Genomic DNA, 17,260 nt, shown 5'->3' on the forward strand with positions numbered 1-17,260 from the left:
TTGAAAAACCAACAGAAGGCAAAAAAAAGTCATAAAAAAGGAAAAGATGGAACATAAATGTAAGCTAGCTAACAATATTAAAGAAGATACCAAAAGATTTTTTAGATATATAATGTGTAAAAGGGGGTGAGAGTAGATATTGGACCAGGAGGAAATTATGCTGGAGATGTAGTAATGGGGGACAAGGAAATGGCAGATGAACTGTGAAAGACACTAGCAGTATGACGGAAGTTCAAGAGTATCAGGGGACAGAAGTGTGTGAAGTTGCCATTACTAGAGAGAAGGTTCTTGGGAAACTAAAAGGTCTTAAGGTAGATAAGTCACCTGGACCAGATGAAGGAGGTAGCTGAAGAGATTGCGGAGGCATTAGTAATGATCTTTCAAAAATCAGTTGATCCTGGCATGTTTCCAGAGGAATGGAAAATTGTTTATGTCATTCCATTCTTCAAGAAGGGTTAAAGACAGAAGGAAGGAAATTATATGCTAGTTAGTCTGATTTCAGTGGTTAGGAAGATGTTGGAGTCGATTGTTAAGGATGTGGTTTCGGGATACTTGGAGGTACATGTTAAAATAGGTTATAGTAAGCATGGTTTCTTTAAGGGAAAATCTTACCTGACAAATCTTTTGGAATTCTTTGAAGAAATAACCAGGATAAGTAAAGGAGAATTGGTGGATGTTGAGTACTTGGATTTTCAGAAGGCTTTTAACAAGGTGCCACACATTAGGCTGCTTAACACGATAAGAACCCATTGTATTACAGGAACGATACTGGCATATTGACAGGAGGCAAAGAGTTGGAATAAAGGGAGCCCTTTCTGGTTAGCTGCCAGTGAATAGTGGTGTTCCACAGGGGTCTGTGTTGGAACCACTTCTTTTAGAACAGAGATGAGGAGGAATTTCTTTAACCAGGGAGTGACGAATCTGTGGAATTTGTTGCCATAGGCAGCTGTGGAGGCCAAGTGATTGGGTATACTTAAGGCAAGAGATTGATAGGTTCTTGATTTGTCAGGGCATGAAGGGTTATGGGGAAGAGACAGGTAGATTGGGACTGAGAGTGAAATAGGTCTACCACAATGATATGGTGGAGTTTTGATGAGCCAAATGGTCTCATTTTGCTCCTGTATCTATGTCTTTATATATATATAGATAGATATATATATCTGCTGATCCACGACTGTGCTGCAACACACGGCTCGAACCACATCATCAAGTTCTCCGATAACACAACCGTGGTGGGTCTCATCAGCAAGAATGATGAATCAACTTATAGAGAGGAGGTGCAGCGGCTAACGGACTGGAGCAGAGCCAACAACCTGTTTCTTAATGTGAACAAAACAAAAGAGATGGTTGTTAACTTCAGGAGGGCATGGAGCGACCACTCTCCGCTGAACATCAACGGCTCCTCGGTAGAGATCGTTGAGAGCACCAGATTTCTTGGTGTTCACCTGGCAGAGAATCTCATCTGGTCCCTCAGCACCAGCTCCATAGCAGAAAAAGTCCAGCAGCATCTCTACTTTCTGCGAAGGCTTCGGAAAGTCCATCTCCCACCCCACATCCTCATGACATTCTACAGGGGTTGTATTGAGAGCATCCTGAGCAGCTGCATCACTGCCTGATTCGGAAATTGCACCATCTCGGATCGCAAGACCCTGCAGCGGATAGTGAGGTCAGCTGAGAAGATCATCGGGGTCTCTCTTCCTGCCATCACAGACATTTACACTACACACTGCACCTGCAAAGGAAACAGCATTATGAAGGACCCCATGCACCCCTCATACAATCTCTTCGCCCTCCTGCTGTCTGGGAAAAGGCTCTGAAGCATTCAGGCTCTCACAACCAGACTATGTAACAGTTTCTTCCCCCAAGCTATCAGACTCCTCAATACCCAGAGCCTGGACTGACACCTTGCCCTATTGTCCTGTTTATTATTTATTGTAATGCCTGCACTGTTTTGTGCACTTTACTCAGTCCTGTGCAGGACTGTGTAGCTTTCTCCGTGTTGTTTTTTTACGTAGTTCAGTCTAGTTTTTGTACTGTGTCATGTAACACCATGGTCCTGAAAAACATTGTCTCATTTTTACTATGTACTGTACCAGCAGTTATGGTTGAAATGACAAAAGTGACTTGACTTGATACACACATATATAGTCCTTGTCTGCATTCATCAGGACACACATTTGCCTGAAAATGAATCCAGAAATGATCAAGTGGTTGAAAACTGGGCATCCATAAGCAGCTATTATTGTCCAGTTATTCTACTCTCCATCATGAGTGAAGTAATAAAAGATGTCAACAATGGGGTTTTCAAAAGGCTCATACTCCCCAGTAAACTGCTCAGTGATGTTCCGTTTGGGTTTTGTCTGAATCATTCAGCTTCAACCCAATATCAGGTCCAAACCATCCACAGCTAAGGGAAATGAAAGTGTACTTAAGAGTAGGGCAAGATGCAGCCAAGTGCACCATCAAGGCACCCCTGGCAAAACTGTGAATAGGCATCAAAAGGGAACATTGCAGTACCTGTCATCCCACCTCAGGGGAAGGAAGATGGTTATTGAATGGTTGTGGTTGTTGAAGGTCGATCACCCAAGCCCCAGGACCTCAATACATGAGTTCCTCAGGGTAGATATTCATGGCCCACACATTTTCAGCTACTTCATCAATGACCTTCCTTCCCTCATAACTATGGTGGATATTGTCTCATGATTGTATTCAAATCCCATCACTCAGAAAGTGAATTAGTTGATGCATCAAAACTGAGATAGCATGCAAGGATGGGCTGATAAATGGTGAGGGACATTCAGACAAGTACCAAACAACATCTGGTGGTCCCCACTGGCCAGAAACTTAACAGGATCAGCCATATTAATATTGCCAAAGTCAAGATTATTGTCATGTGCACAAATACATGTATGCACAGATGCAAAAAGAAGCTTTCTTGCAGCAGTATCACAGGCAGCATCATATTCATAAGAAAAACAAATTTAACATAAATTATGAACATGTTAGTGCATTGAAATAGTCGTTGCATATCAGAAGCTGGTTATCCTACAGTGACTCAATTACTACCACCAAAAAAATAGATTGTGATTATGATAGGTCACTCCCCACATGCTTGGAAGTATACAGCTCCAACAGATCTCAGGAATTTCAACACAATCTGGAACAAATCATCTACATTTATTGGAATCCCAGCAGCCAGCCTAAACCTTCTTATGGCGCACCAATTGCATACCATGACTACAGTGTACCTCATCTGCAAAATGCAGTGCAAATACTTTCCCAGATTTGGAATAACACTTTCCAAGCCTGTAGCCACTGCCACCAAGAAAGACAAGCAAAGAAGTTCCATGGGAATACCCTACCCTTTCTGGCTTGGAAATATATCATCATCACTAGGTCCAAATCCTGGAACAGTCCATCCAACTGTTTCACCAAAGGACTGCAACAGTTCAAAAAAGCAGGCAAAAGATGATGGGCCAGAATTTCAGGTTGTACACCATTGAATGTGCAGCCTAGAAGTCTGACCCATGATATTATGCACATAACCAAACACAACAGCTGGACTACCTCCTTTGCTCTTGTTTCCTGAAGTTCTCATTAAGTTGAAAATAATGTAGTCAGAACAGAAGCCATCACTTTTTGCCTCATGTGCCTTTTTTACCTATGAGACTAAGATATTAAATGAAGACAACATAGATCCCAGGCTCAAAGATTTTCTCGGAAGTTATTAGAATTTATTGGAGAAACCCCATATTCCAGTTCTCTAGAACTTTAGTGACGTGTGTCATCCTGCATAACATGATTCTAATATGGGTCAGCCATCATCTAAAGGAGACTACCAGTGGGAGCATAGAGAAGAAACTATTTCAGAGAAAAGGAGGACAGAATAGCTGCCACCAACTTAATTGGATTGTTACTACCCTTAAGATTCTCCCTGATGCATGTCATTTTATCTTTTGTCATCAATGGTGCAGTTATCGCACAAAACTGTAGCAGGAACTTGCTGCGGGTCTCATGCCATTAATTGATTTTCTGCCCAAAGTCTTCTCAGCCCTATATGGTGAGTGCCTGAGTGTCTGCAGGCTATTATACAATGTAATTCTGACATGTAGATGAGTCAGAATAAATCATGTCCAGAAAAGGTAAAAAGAAGCCTTAAAGAAGTGACAAGATTATGGCCGCAACATTGCTGAGAGCTGCCAAATTGCAGCAAATGCCTGCTTTAGTGTGAAGTCCAACATTAAATTTATACTAGATACACTACTAGGACGAGAAACTTTCCTTGCTAGCTTCTTCCCAATACCTCTTAACAATGGGCATTTCAAGTCAAGTGAATTTTTTTTATCAAATGCACAAGTTTTGTATGGTATGGGTACAGTGAAAAATTTGCTTGCAGCAGCATCACAGGGATGTGGACTCAAACATACAGAACACAACCTAGATGGCTTTCTGTTTCCCTGTAAGTAGATCACTCTGCTTCTCCACATGGTTTTCTCCTGCGGCAGAATTTTCTGAGTTCTGGAATGACATCTAGCACCACTTGCAGCCACAAAACACCACCCTTTTCACAGCTGTAGTTGAGTGTTCTGGCAGCTTACTCCTGCAATGATTGAATTAGCACTGAGCCCAGCATTTTGTGCAGACTTGTCACACTATAATCATAGTTGATGAGCGTTAATTTCCACTGTGGTTTCTACCAGATCAAATGGGGACAAGCTGCCCTTTTTTTTCCCAGTGCCATTGAGTTTCCCACCAAGGGATCATTAACCACTGCAGGGATGAAATTAGATCCTTGGCATTAGGAGATTGCTTATCACATGATGTGTCAAAATGTAAAAGCCGTGAATGCTGTCGCTGTTTTTCTTTCAATTAAAGCAATACTGTACATGCAAAAATGTTATTATTGCATTTCAAAGGCATCAAAATTGCCCCTGAATTATTTTGATTTCTTTGGTTTCATATTTACTGTGTTTGCTTCCCTTTGATGCTTCAGATCATAATTAATCATTCTAAAAACATTTCATTTGTCATTTCCTTTATCTTTACTGTTGTGTTTTAAAATCTGTGTGATCCTCCTAACTGGTTAATTCCACTATTACAGTGCCTTGTACTAAACTGGAATTTGTATGCAATGTGATTCCATAATCTTCATTAAAAGCTATTGGGCTTACTTATGAAGCAGAGCATTCATTGATCGGTGGCACTGTAACACTGCATAACATGAAAAATAATATGCCAGTGCTCAATCTGTGAAGAATATAAGCACAGAACTTTGTGTAGTGTGCCAGCAGCTCTTTATGGATCTCCTGGTCTCTTATGACATAAGCCATAAAGAGGTTGAGATGCTTGTAAAATAATTTACAATCATTGAAGTCTTAAACAGCTTAACTTTCACAGAATGTTTGACTCTTCAGGGAGTAGCAGCCTCCTGTTCTGGAACATCTGCCCATTGAACTAGTGTCAGTTTGGTCCCGGGGCAGGTTCAGTAACTCTGTTCATTTCACTGGAGAAGGACATCTGTGAGGGTTTCAGTGTATTTACATATTTCCATTAATTGAGCTAAATTGCATATATTTATTATTAAGTAGTGTTAATTTTTTTTAAACAGTGTGATGAATTTTGAATATTTTTGAATAGCAGACATTCTCTTAAGCATGTATGGTTTAACAGCTGGAACAGCTGATTAGGCTTGAGAGCCATTCTAACATTGCTTGTTCAATCCCCATTATGTAATATTATTTCTGGCCTGAAGGTCTATTGTTGTACAGGGGGCTCCAATTATGGAGCTGCCACCAGGATATCTACTTCAGCTAAGTGTAGATCGAATGGGTAGGGGATTGACAAAGACAAGCTGCTCATACAGCTGGGAAATTCTTGGCCAATACCTTCAGAAATGAAACTCATTAGAATACATGCCTGTATGTACTTGTCTAAAATGTTGTTAATCTTCTTACTAATGTTGCTGTTTTAAACTGACTATTTGATCCTTTCCAACTGGCATGATTTAATAGATAATCTTCTGGCAAATTATGCCAGACATCATTGAGCAGTCTATCAAACTTTTGTATGGTGACATATAAATTTATTTATTAAAATTATTATTTGTATTGGGTTCATAGCATCAACAAAAGCAATGTTGGGCATATTTTTCCACAGATTTATTCAGCTGGGAACAGTTGAATGTGTAGCTCACATTTATGAAGCAGACAAAAATTAATGTTGCAATCCAATTCTCCATCATTTTCGTGGGGAGCAAAGAAGACTTGCCCATAAGAATCTGGATTCACTTGCCTAAAAACCAGAAACAACGGATGGATTTGTTTACAAAGAAGAGAAAATCTGCAGATACTGGAAAACCAAGTACACACACAGAATTCTGGAGGAGCTCAGCAGGCCAGGCAGCGTCTATGTTAAAGTGTACAGCTGACGTTTCAGGCTGAGACCCTTCAGCAGGACTGCAGAAAAAAAAAGAGTTAAAAGGTGGGGCAGGGGAGGAAGAAAGGTGAGAGGTGAAGTAAAAAGCTGGGAAGTTGATTGGTGAAAGAGATACAAGGAAAAGACAGACATACTTTATTGATCCCGAGGGAAATTGGATTTCGTTACATTCGCACCAACCAAGAATAGTGTAGAAATACAGCAATATAAAATCATAAATAATTAAATAATAATAAGTTAATTATGCCAAGTGGAAATAAGACCAGGACCAGCCTATTGGCTCAGAGTGTCTGACACTCTGAGGGAGGAGTTGTAAATTTTGATGGCCACAGGCAGGAATGACTTCCTATGACTCTCAGTGTTGCATCTTGGTGGAATGAGTCTCTGGTTGAATGTACTCCTGTGCCTAACCAGTACATTATGGAGTGGATGGGAGACATTGTCCAAGATGGCATGCAACTTGGACAGCATCCCCTTTTCAGACACCACCGTCAGAGAGTGAAGTTCCACCCCCACAACATCACTGGCCTTACGAATTAGTTTATTGATTCTGTTGATATCTGCTCCCTTCAGCCTGCTGCCCCAGCACACAACAGCAAACATGATAGCACTGGCCACCACAGACTCATAGAACATCCTCAGCATCGTCCGGCAGATTTTAAAGGACCTCAGTCTCCTCAGGAAATAGAGACGGCTCTGACATCTTTTGGTAGACTACTCAGTGTTCTTTGACCAGTCCAGTTTATTGTCAATTTGTATCCCCAGATATTTGTAATCCTCCACCATGTCCACACTGACCCCTTGGATGGAAACAGGGGTCATTGGTGCCTTAGCCCTCCTCAGGTCCATCACCAGCTCCTTAGTCTTTTTCACATTAAGCTGCAGGTGATTCTACTCACACAATGTGACAAAGTTTCCCACCGTAGCCCTGTACTCAGCCTCATCTCCCTTGCAGATGCATCCAACTATGGCAGAGTTATCAGAAAACTTCTGAAGATGGCAAGACTCTGTGCAGTAGTTGAAGTCCAAGGTGTAGATGGTGAAGAGAAAGGGAGACAGGACAGTCCCCTGTGGAGCCCCAGTGCTGCTGACCACTCTGTCTGACACACAGTGTTGCAAGCACACGTACTGAGGTCTGCCAGTTAGGTAATTAATAATCCATGACACCAGGGAAGCATCCATCTTCATCAATTTCAGCTTCTCACCCAGCAGAGCAGGGCGGATGGTGTTGAACACACTGGAGAAGTCAAAATGCATGACCCACACAGTGCTCACCGACTTGTCCAGGTGGGCATAGACACAGTTGAGCAGGCAGACAATGGCATCCTCAGCTCCTAGTCGGGGCTGGTAGGCAAACTGGAAGGGGTCTAAATGCAGCCTAACCATAGGCCGGAGCTGTTCTAGAACAAGTCTCTCCAGGGTCTTTATGACAGGGAGGTCAATGCCACATCAAGGGAGAGTCTGATAGAAGAGGACAGAATGTCATGGAAGAAAGCAAAGGGGGAGGGGCACCAGAGGGAGGGGATGGGCAGGCAAGGAGATAAGAGAGGGAAAAGGAAATGGGGAATGGTGAAGGGGGAGGGCTATTACCGGAAGTTCGAGGAATCGATGTTCATGCAATCAGGTTGGAATATAAGGTGTTGTTCCTCCAACCTGAGTGTGGCTTCATTGCAACTGTAGAAGAGGCCATGCATCTAAATGGGAATGGGAAGTGGAATTAAAATAGGTGGCCACTGGGAGTTTATGCTTTTTCTGGCGGATGGAGCGTAGGTGTTCAGAGAAGTGGTCTCCCGATCTAAGTTTGGTCTCACCAATATACAGGAGGCCACACCGGGAGCATCGAACACAGTATATGGCCCCAACAGGCTCACAGGTGAAGTGTCACTTCACCTGGAAGATCTGTTTAGAGCTCTGGATGGTAGTGAGGGAGGAGGTATAAGGTCAGGTAAAGCACTTGTTCCACTTGCAAGGATAAGTGCCAGGAGGGAGATCAGTGGGGAGGGACGAATGGACAAGGGAGTTGCATAGGGAGCGATTCCTGTGGAAAGCAGAAAGTGAGGGGGAGGGAAAGATGTGCTTGGTGGTGGGATCCATTGGAAATGGCAGAAGTTACGGAGAATTATGTGCTGAATGCGGAGGCTGTTGGGGTGGTAGGTGAGGACGAGAGGAACCCTATCCCTGATAGGTGGCGAGAGGATCGGGTGAGAGGAGATGTGCATGAAATGGAAGAGAGGCAGTTGAGGGCAGCGTTGATGCTGGAAGAACAGAAGCCCCTTTCTTTGAGAAGAAGACATCGTCGTTCCGGAATGAAAAGCCTCATCCTGAGAGCAGATGTGGTGGAGACGGAGGAATTAAGAGAAGAGGGATGATGTTTTTACAAGTAACAGGGTGGGAAGAGGTGAAGTCCAGGTAGCTGTGGAAGCTTATAATAGACATCAGTAGGTAAGCTGTCTCCAGAGCTGTCCCTTTTCTTTGAATACCTAGTGCTTCACAGCCTTCAATAGATGATAATATTTCATAAATAAACAAAAGTGACATGAAAAATATGATAAGAATTTTACCTACAAAGTTGTCTTTATAGCCAAAGAACGCCTCATTGCCTTTTTTTGCATGAACCAGTTGAATTTTTAGTTAACAGTGAGAAAAGGAATCTGCAATGATTACTTTAGATAAAACTGAATAAGAAACAGAATTGTGAAACAGCAACTCATCTATGTTTAAATCACTTCAAAAGAACTGGAAGATTATTCCGTTTTACCATTGAGGAAAGAAAAACACTTTTCATGTAAAGTAGAATTAGAGTAAATGGAGGGGGTTGATGGTCAGTGCCATTCCATTGAGCCAAAGAACCTGTTTCTACACTGCATCTCTCTTTGGCTGCTGGTTATGAGCAGAGTATTACATGGGTCGCACAGTGACAGACTAGAAAGCTGGCTTCTAAATCAGTGTAGAACCTGATTAATCATGTCGGCAAATGTCAAATTGTTGGAAGAGATTTTCAGTATCAGAGTGACTAATAGGTAGAACTCAATATAAATATCCATGAGGAAGCTGACTCTTATTACTGCTGGTGATATCCCCAGGAAGAAAAGGAGTGGGCCAAGGACAGAATTAATAGGGCAAGAACAGACATGGCAGCCGTGCTTGCCATAGGTAAGAGTGAAACTGTTTTTTTAAAAAAGCAGTTCCACTGATTTTCAGCACTGAAAATGAGGTTTTAGATTAAGTAGTAAATTGCCTGAAGGTTGCAGAAATGTCAAAGGGAATGAACCACAATATCCCATTGTCATATGTAATCTGTGACAAAGAATGTAGATAGCACTGAGCTAGGAACAAATATTGGATTTCAGCGATTCAAACATGGAACGACATAGAATTCACATCACAGTAAAGGCCATTTGGCCCTATAGTGTTGTGTTGCACACAAGCCTGCACATAACCCCTTTGTTCTAATGAGATCTGCTGCCCTATTTGTTTCTCTCTCAGAGGTGTATCTAACATCTTCCAAAATGTATCCAAGCTACTTATCTCAGTTACTCTGTCCCAGTAACTTCTACATTATTGCCTTTCCTTGGAGAAAGACTTTCTTCCTAAGTTCCCTTAGGGATTTCTCAGTGATGATTCCATTTTTATGGCTTACTCTTTTGGTCTTGAGGAGATACAAAGAGTTAAGGCAGGAGCTGAGAGTTGATAGGTAGAACCAGATGAGGAGTAGGGATGGTGGGCATTTGGCAGGAGGCAGATGGGGATAAGGGGAGGCTGGAGGTAGAGACAAAGGCTAAAAGGTGATGGACTTTTCCTGATGCAAGTTCTCAAACTGAAAATCTAGTCATCTCTCTACCCTCCACAAAGGCTGACTGACCCACTAAACTTCTTCAGTATTCTGCAGATTTTAGCATAAACAGTATTAGTTAGTGGGGTAATGGATTATCGTGAAAAAATGAATAATCATACACATTGTAATAAAATAATGTTTTGGATGTTCTGTTAATCTGAAATGTAAAACTACTATTTTGGCAAAGGTAATTATAAACTAAGAGATATTAATATTTTGCCTAAAAATAACCAAATATTACCGGTACTGGAAATCAGTAGTAAAATTAAAATACAGGGAAAAGCAGATGTGACTATGGTTATGGGACAATGAAGAAAAATTTTGTCCAGATGACCTATAGATCTCATCTGTAGATGGCAGAACCTGCTGCCCAAAAAATGAAAACGGAAGGGTGAAGATCTAAATGTATTGTTAGAGTTTGTAAGTTGTAAGGTAGAAGATTTAATCTTGCTGTCTTTGTGACAGAATGGTGGTCATTTTATTTAAGTCTGGTTGTTATGTGTTCCAGACCCACTTCTAATTCTGAGCAATAATCTAAACTGATATTTTAGTACTGCATCAGCAAGGGTATCAGCTTTGAGACAAGATATTAACCCAATGCAGAAGTGAGGTGCAAGATCTCACAGTATTCCTCATTTCTTCAGCCCTGTAGAAGTCAACAGATCATCAGGTCTTGTTTGCATTTTGATTGTCAGATTTGTCTACATAACCATCAGCATTTCGATAGAAATTATTTGGTCTTGGGAAAACTTCATGCTAGGCTATTGCATGTTTAGTTTTATTCCTGGAAGAGGAAAGGCCAGTTCATGTCCTCCTGTGTAGCCATTACTTGGTACACCTCTGACTTTGAGTAGGAAAAGCTTTAACTATAAGTCAGGCAATTTAAGGTGGAAACTTCCCTAGATCTTAAAGTGCTTCTCCATTAAGTAATGAACGATGATGACCCAAGCACAATTTCTGCACGACTGTGCTGAGTTTGCAGTTTTGCAGTATATTGCCCCAAGGTTTGATGAACCTGGTTCTGGCAGTTGAAGGCTCGTACATGAGCAGTTCACACACACTGACGATGATGAGAAACTGTGACCATGATTAAACTAGCAGCTTTCTGATTTTCTCCTCTGCTGTCTGGGACCATTACTGTTTTAACATCCATTACAAGATGGGATTTAAAATCTCACTAGACGATTTGTTATTTGGAATTGCAAGCCCCAGAAAAAAATGTAATCATGTGTGATCAATTGTCCAGCTCCTTCCCTTTATTCTCCTTGCACATTCCTTCTCTGTCAGCCCTTTGTCTCTACCATCTGTCAGCACCCAGTTACTAACATTGTTCCCTTACCCCCCCCCCGATCTCCCATCTGCCTATCTTCCCCCTCTCACTTGGACTTACCTATCACCCCCCACCTTTTTATTATAGCTTCTGCCCTCTGTATTTCCATTCCTGACGGAGGGTCTCGACCCAAAAAACCAACTGTTCTTTCCCACCATAGATGCTGCCTGACCTGCTAAATTCATCCAGCATTTTGTGTGTTTTATTCATGTGTAGTCTTCCTATTTAATATTATTCAGTGAAGCCATCAGACCATCCATTCTGCATTGTACTGATTCACTTTATTGTTTCTGGATTCATAATGGAATATAAATTGAATTTCAATTTTCAGTTGTCTACATTGTTTTCACCAGAATTCAGTTATTCAGTGCTATTAAGTCATATTAAAATTATAACTGCTTTCAAACTATGCAGTACAGACATACGCTGATCATTTTCCTTTTTCACACCTTGAACAAATGAAGTCACTTGCAGCCTTTCATCATCTTTATTTGCTGTGAGGTGGTTCAAAGGAGCATTTTTGTTTTTGAAGATCAGTTGAGGTTGATCCAGCAAAGAATGGGGTGGCACTTGTTATTTTCTAAGCACAGTGAAGTTAGTTTTATATGAAGGCTATGATGTTCAACTGTGAGGGAAGCGCGCCAATCTCCATTTCCATAGACATCTTAATCTTAGATGTGGATGTGGCCAAGTAAGTTGATGATTTAGCTGTAATTGATATATTCATCCATGCACAGACAAGAATTGGATTTTAGGAGATTCAAGTGTGGAATTACTTGGAATTACATAGAAATCACACCACAGGAAAGGTTATTTTCACCCTTGTGTCCTGCGCTCTCTGAGACCACTTGAGCTTCTCCACTCATGGCCACTCTGCATTACTTTATACTGCGTTGGGATTTGTATCTCCTTTGGCATCACTGTACTGCATTGACTTTAATCTGTATTAAGTTTGTGCTATTTATATTTTTTCTGTTGTAGCATAACATTACAAGCCACAGGATTTGATTAAATGCCCATTGGATACGATATTTCTTAAATGGGTGGCCCCATCAATGTGGCAACAGAATACTAGCGTCGCCAATAATATATTAGAAGCCGTTATGGAATAAAAACAAAAAAAATGACCTTTTTAAAATAACCTGCATAAATCATTGCTGCCAAGAAGCAAAACTTAATTACATTTATAATATAATTTTTTAAATACCCCATGGAGACAAGTGCATAATTGAAAGTTTAATAATTTAAGCATTCATGCCCCAAAAGATTTGTATTAATCTGCTAGTTTTAGTTAATTAATTAGCTGCAAATCCACAGTAGAAGGCAAAATTCCAAATGTGCCCCCTGGCCAGAAGTAACATGACGAGGAAATGAAGGCTTTCCATGCCGTATCTTCTTACCGAATGTACATTGATACCAGCTGTGCAATGACAAATAATAGAACATGTCACCAAATACGAAAGAGGAACTGCTTTTTTGGACTATAACTAACTGTTTTATCCAATTACTTTAAATACTACCATCTCGGGGTTATAAATCAGCTGGTCTTGCTCTGTTTTTGGTGTTGAAATCAACTAAACAAAACTTGCCTTTCCCAAGTAAACAGTAAAGAAAAGAGTACCATAATTGCTAAGGGTGCAGCACAAGATAAATAGTGAATATATGTAAAGTTATGCCAAAGCAGGCTGCTACAGCAGGAAATTCTGACAAAATTTCACTTCATGACTGTTAAAGGCTCAGTATTTAGATTCTAGCTTTAATTTTTGCAATATTATAATTCTAGTAAATATTCGTGGGATGCAGGACCCAGAAAACACTGACATTCCAAATTTCACATTCCTCATCCTGGGTCTTATTATTTCTCTTAGCCACCAGCATACGCCACAATTAATGTATTTTTGCTCAGGCAAAGTGTTTCAAACTAAGGATGATCCTCAATTACTCTTGGCAAGAGCCTGTTCCCTGGGAACTGAACGTCTTCCGCAAAACTTACCATGAAACTAGTTTGCATCTGAGCCATATGCAATGTTGCCTTTAGTGCAGTGAGCAAATTCAGTAAATCATAAACCTATCAGTTCAAGTCACAAAAACCTTCTTCAGAAGAGAGCTCAATGTTAGGCTGTAATACTAGTGTGGTAAAATAACATGATACGATTAATTTTGTGCTATTGAAAATTCACCAAGTTTCAATCATCTCTGAAGGAGGCCAGCTATTAATAATTATTCATTGTTTTTGGGTTTAGTTTTCTTATGCTTAATTTTTTGTGTAAGATGAGAATGTTGAATATATGCATTTTAAATATCCATAGTAAATAATTATATTTTAACAATATTTTAGTATGATTCATAAATTATAAAAAAATCTGATAATTCCAGAGGGAAAACACAATATTAAAACTGTTATTCCACACCTCTTCTTACAGGGCAGTCATTGCTTTGCAATTAGAGCAACATCAATCATCTTTTTCTGCTTTTAGATTTCACTATTTAAGGAATCATGCAGTTTATATATAATAATTTTGCACTTTTATTCTATGTTTGTATTAAAAAAATATTCTGGTGAAGGACTGTGGCTATTTGCTTTTAATCGAATTTTCAGAAAAGTAGGAACTAATTAATAATCGCTCGCTAGAAGGCAAACCATGCATTAAAAACAATCAGTCTTGGGTCATTCACCATAGATTTTTAGTTTGGCATCAATGAAGCCAAAGCTATTGTCTTTCTAATGCATCCAATTAGTGGCCATATGCTTTGACAGTAAGGAGATGTGAACATTCCACAATCTGCTAGGGACCACGAGACATCAATAACTTGTGAATAATCATATAGGGCCTGGTCAATGGGTTAAGTGCTCCACTGACCAAAGGGCACATCTTTAGGGACATCACTTCTTACCCTAATGCCAGGAATCCAATCCCCACAGGGACCCCTCTTCACAGCACAAGCCATGTATGGAATTTATACTCCGAGGGATAGTCCTTAGGTACTTCAGATGTTTGATGTGAGGTTTGTGAAACCCAGCTTGCCATATGCTGCAAACAATGTGTCGTGCAGCTTTCCAGACTGAATATATTTTCTTTTTAGAGGCAGCTGAAACAAAGAGCTCTCTTTGATTAAGTTCTCTCTCACCCTGTTTGAAAGTTAATGGAATCAGTATTTTAAGGAAGCACAATTTTTTAACTGTGTATGTTCTCTATTTTATAATATTTAAAATTAATTTGTGGCACTTTATGAATAAATGCAATTAGTTATTAAACAGTATGTTTTCAAAATTTTTATTTTTAGATTTGGCACGATCCCTGGAAGAACTACTGGGCTCGAGAGTTCCGCCTCTGATTTTGGTGCCTGTAACAGATCTGTCTGGCCAAGAAATTCTGCATGTCATTTGTTGGCTGACCAACTAAGGACAAAAGGCAGGGTGGAGAACACTAGGTTATGAGCTACTGTAAATCCATTTCCTCCCTCTACGTAATGGGAAACAAAAGCAGATCTCCACCTGTGTTTACAGTAACAGTTCCAAGATAATTCCAATTGTACTGCGATCAACGCCCATCTAAATAGTCACAAAGGGCTTCTTGTTCACGGCCAAGTTTGCTATTATATTTATTGGCAGCTGATAGATATAGAAGAGATGCGAAAAGATGTTGTATATTACTGGCTCTGCTATTGAATTTGGTCTATAAAGTCAGTCAAGTGAAAATCAATCGCTTTTGGAAACTGTGCATAAACTGTCACAGTAGGTGTTTTCTTTTATTAAAGTCATGATGGACAAAAATAGAAAGTGATTTTTATTTTATAGCAACTTTTAAATCTTTTCTCATTTTCAGAGAAATTTTATTGAACTACCAAATTGAAAAATCAAGTTACAAGAGCAATGCAATTAATTCTTGATTCCCAACTGCAACAATCCTCGCATCTAAACTCTCAACAACCTTGTTCACTTTTCCCCTTGTAATATGTTTGACCAACTGCTAATTTTTCTAAGCCTTTGCACACCATGCCATCCCTCATCTGTGAACTTTGACAGAATGCGCCAATTCTGTAACGAGCTTTATTGATGTTAAACTTCTTTCTCGTGTGTTTGCCTCTTAGCCATTGTAGATGGAGATTCAGGCTCACTTTCCATGATCATAAAGCCTAATTCCCCCATCATCCTGGTCAAGGTCAATTCCTCAGCCCCATTCTGTGGCTGATCATGACTGCCCTATTGTCTGGCCACCTTCTAGCTATTGGATGAATTTTCTGAGTCATCTGAGATTAATACCTGAAATAATGAGCCTAGCACACACAGAGTATTGTTGCAAGTAATGACCTTTGTTATTTGACTTAATTCAGTATTTGTATAAAATAAAAAGGTACTTACCGATTAAAGCTCAATCTCCCCAGTGAGTCATTTTGATCTGGGAATTGAAAGTGTTATGAAATACACTTTAGAGCCTTTTAGGGAAAAGATTCATTTTCACTAGCTTTATATGTTGTGCAATAAATTTGTACAAGTTACTGCACAGGTTGAACAACCTGATTCGGAAGTAACTGAACACATCTCTGATAACAATGAATTATTGATGTTCTTCCTTTGAGTGTGAAATACCCATAAGATTGTTCTTTAAAACAATAAGAAAATAGCCGGCATTCACTGTCATCATTAACTGTAGCTCAGTATTTCTGAAGTTATGACACAACAACCCAGAGCTAGTTCATTTGAATGCAATAACTGGTAATTTGTAAGCTAACACCGAAATATATGTACATGAAAGCTGCTATCTTGTCAAAAACCATACTGGTTCATCAATGTGCTTTGGAAAAGGAAACTTGCTACTTCTATCTAGTCTACCCTATAAGTGATTCTTAACAATTCTTAGTGTCTTTCAAAATGGTTAAATAAGACAATGAATATTGATGAAAAATATTGCTTATCAGTGCTGAGTTTTAAACTGTGCTTCTTCAGAGGTTATGCCTTCTTTACATACTTTTTTTCCACAGGAATGCATTTAAAACAAGTACCTCCTAAGGCATTGTGGGACTTGAAGCTGGTTAATCTTGGTGGTTAATTCTTTTCTATGGCACTTTCACCATAGCAGTATTGTTTTCACTATTACGGAAAACCAGTTCTCATGTCTACTTTTTTAATCATGCCAATGCTTGCCGTTGAAGTGTACGTTTAGTGATGTAAGTTAATTAACTGAAAACAAATAAAACTGCACGTACTGGAATGCAAAACAGGAACAGCAATGTACATGGAAAGGAAAACCGGCTAACATGAGTTTCTATGACATTTCTGTTTATGTTTAAGTTTATTAATTGTTATTCACTGCTTAATGTCAGAATGTTAGATTCATTATTGACAGCATCATTGACCAATGCAAGATTTATTATTCTCTGGTCTGATTCTGTGACCAATCATTTTCTTAAGTGTAGTTATATTTAACAAAGTAGACTTAATAAGGTCATCCAAATAATTTATTCATTTAATAGCTAAAAGTTAATACAGATTGCATGAAATATTTCTGAAAATCAGTGTCAGTACTCTGTGTCTTAAGCCTCCTCTGCTGAGAAAAAGTGCGGGTTGATTAAATTGTAAGATACTTAGACTCAGTTTGGCCACACATTGAATATGCTACTTCCACATTAGTAACCAGTTGTATATTAAACACTATTTA

General features: G+C 39.7%; 1 protein-coding gene across 2 annotated transcripts in view; it reads left to right on the forward strand.

Moving 5' to 3' along the window:
• dph6 (diphthamine biosynthesis 6) overlaps positions 1 to 16,820 on the forward strand; it is a 255,096-nt gene extending 238,276 nt beyond the window's left edge. For both annotated transcript variants that reach the window (XM_059955869.1, XM_059955875.1), the window contains one exon: positions 14,886 to 16,820. In XM_059955869.1, coding sequence (XP_059811852.1) covers positions 14,886 to 15,004 — 119 coding nt within the window. In that variant the 3' untranslated portion in view covers positions 15,005 to 16,820. The remainder of the gene's footprint in view (positions 1 to 14,885) is intronic.
• The last annotated feature ends 440 nt before the right edge of the window (positions 16,821 to 17,260 follow it).

Source organism: Hypanus sabinus, chromosome 2 (genome assembly GCF_030144855.1).
Source record: "Hypanus sabinus isolate sHypSab1 chromosome 2, sHypSab1.hap1, whole genome shotgun sequence".
NCBI classification, from domain to species: Eukaryota; Metazoa; Chordata; class Chondrichthyes; order Myliobatiformes; family Dasyatidae; genus Hypanus; species Hypanus sabinus.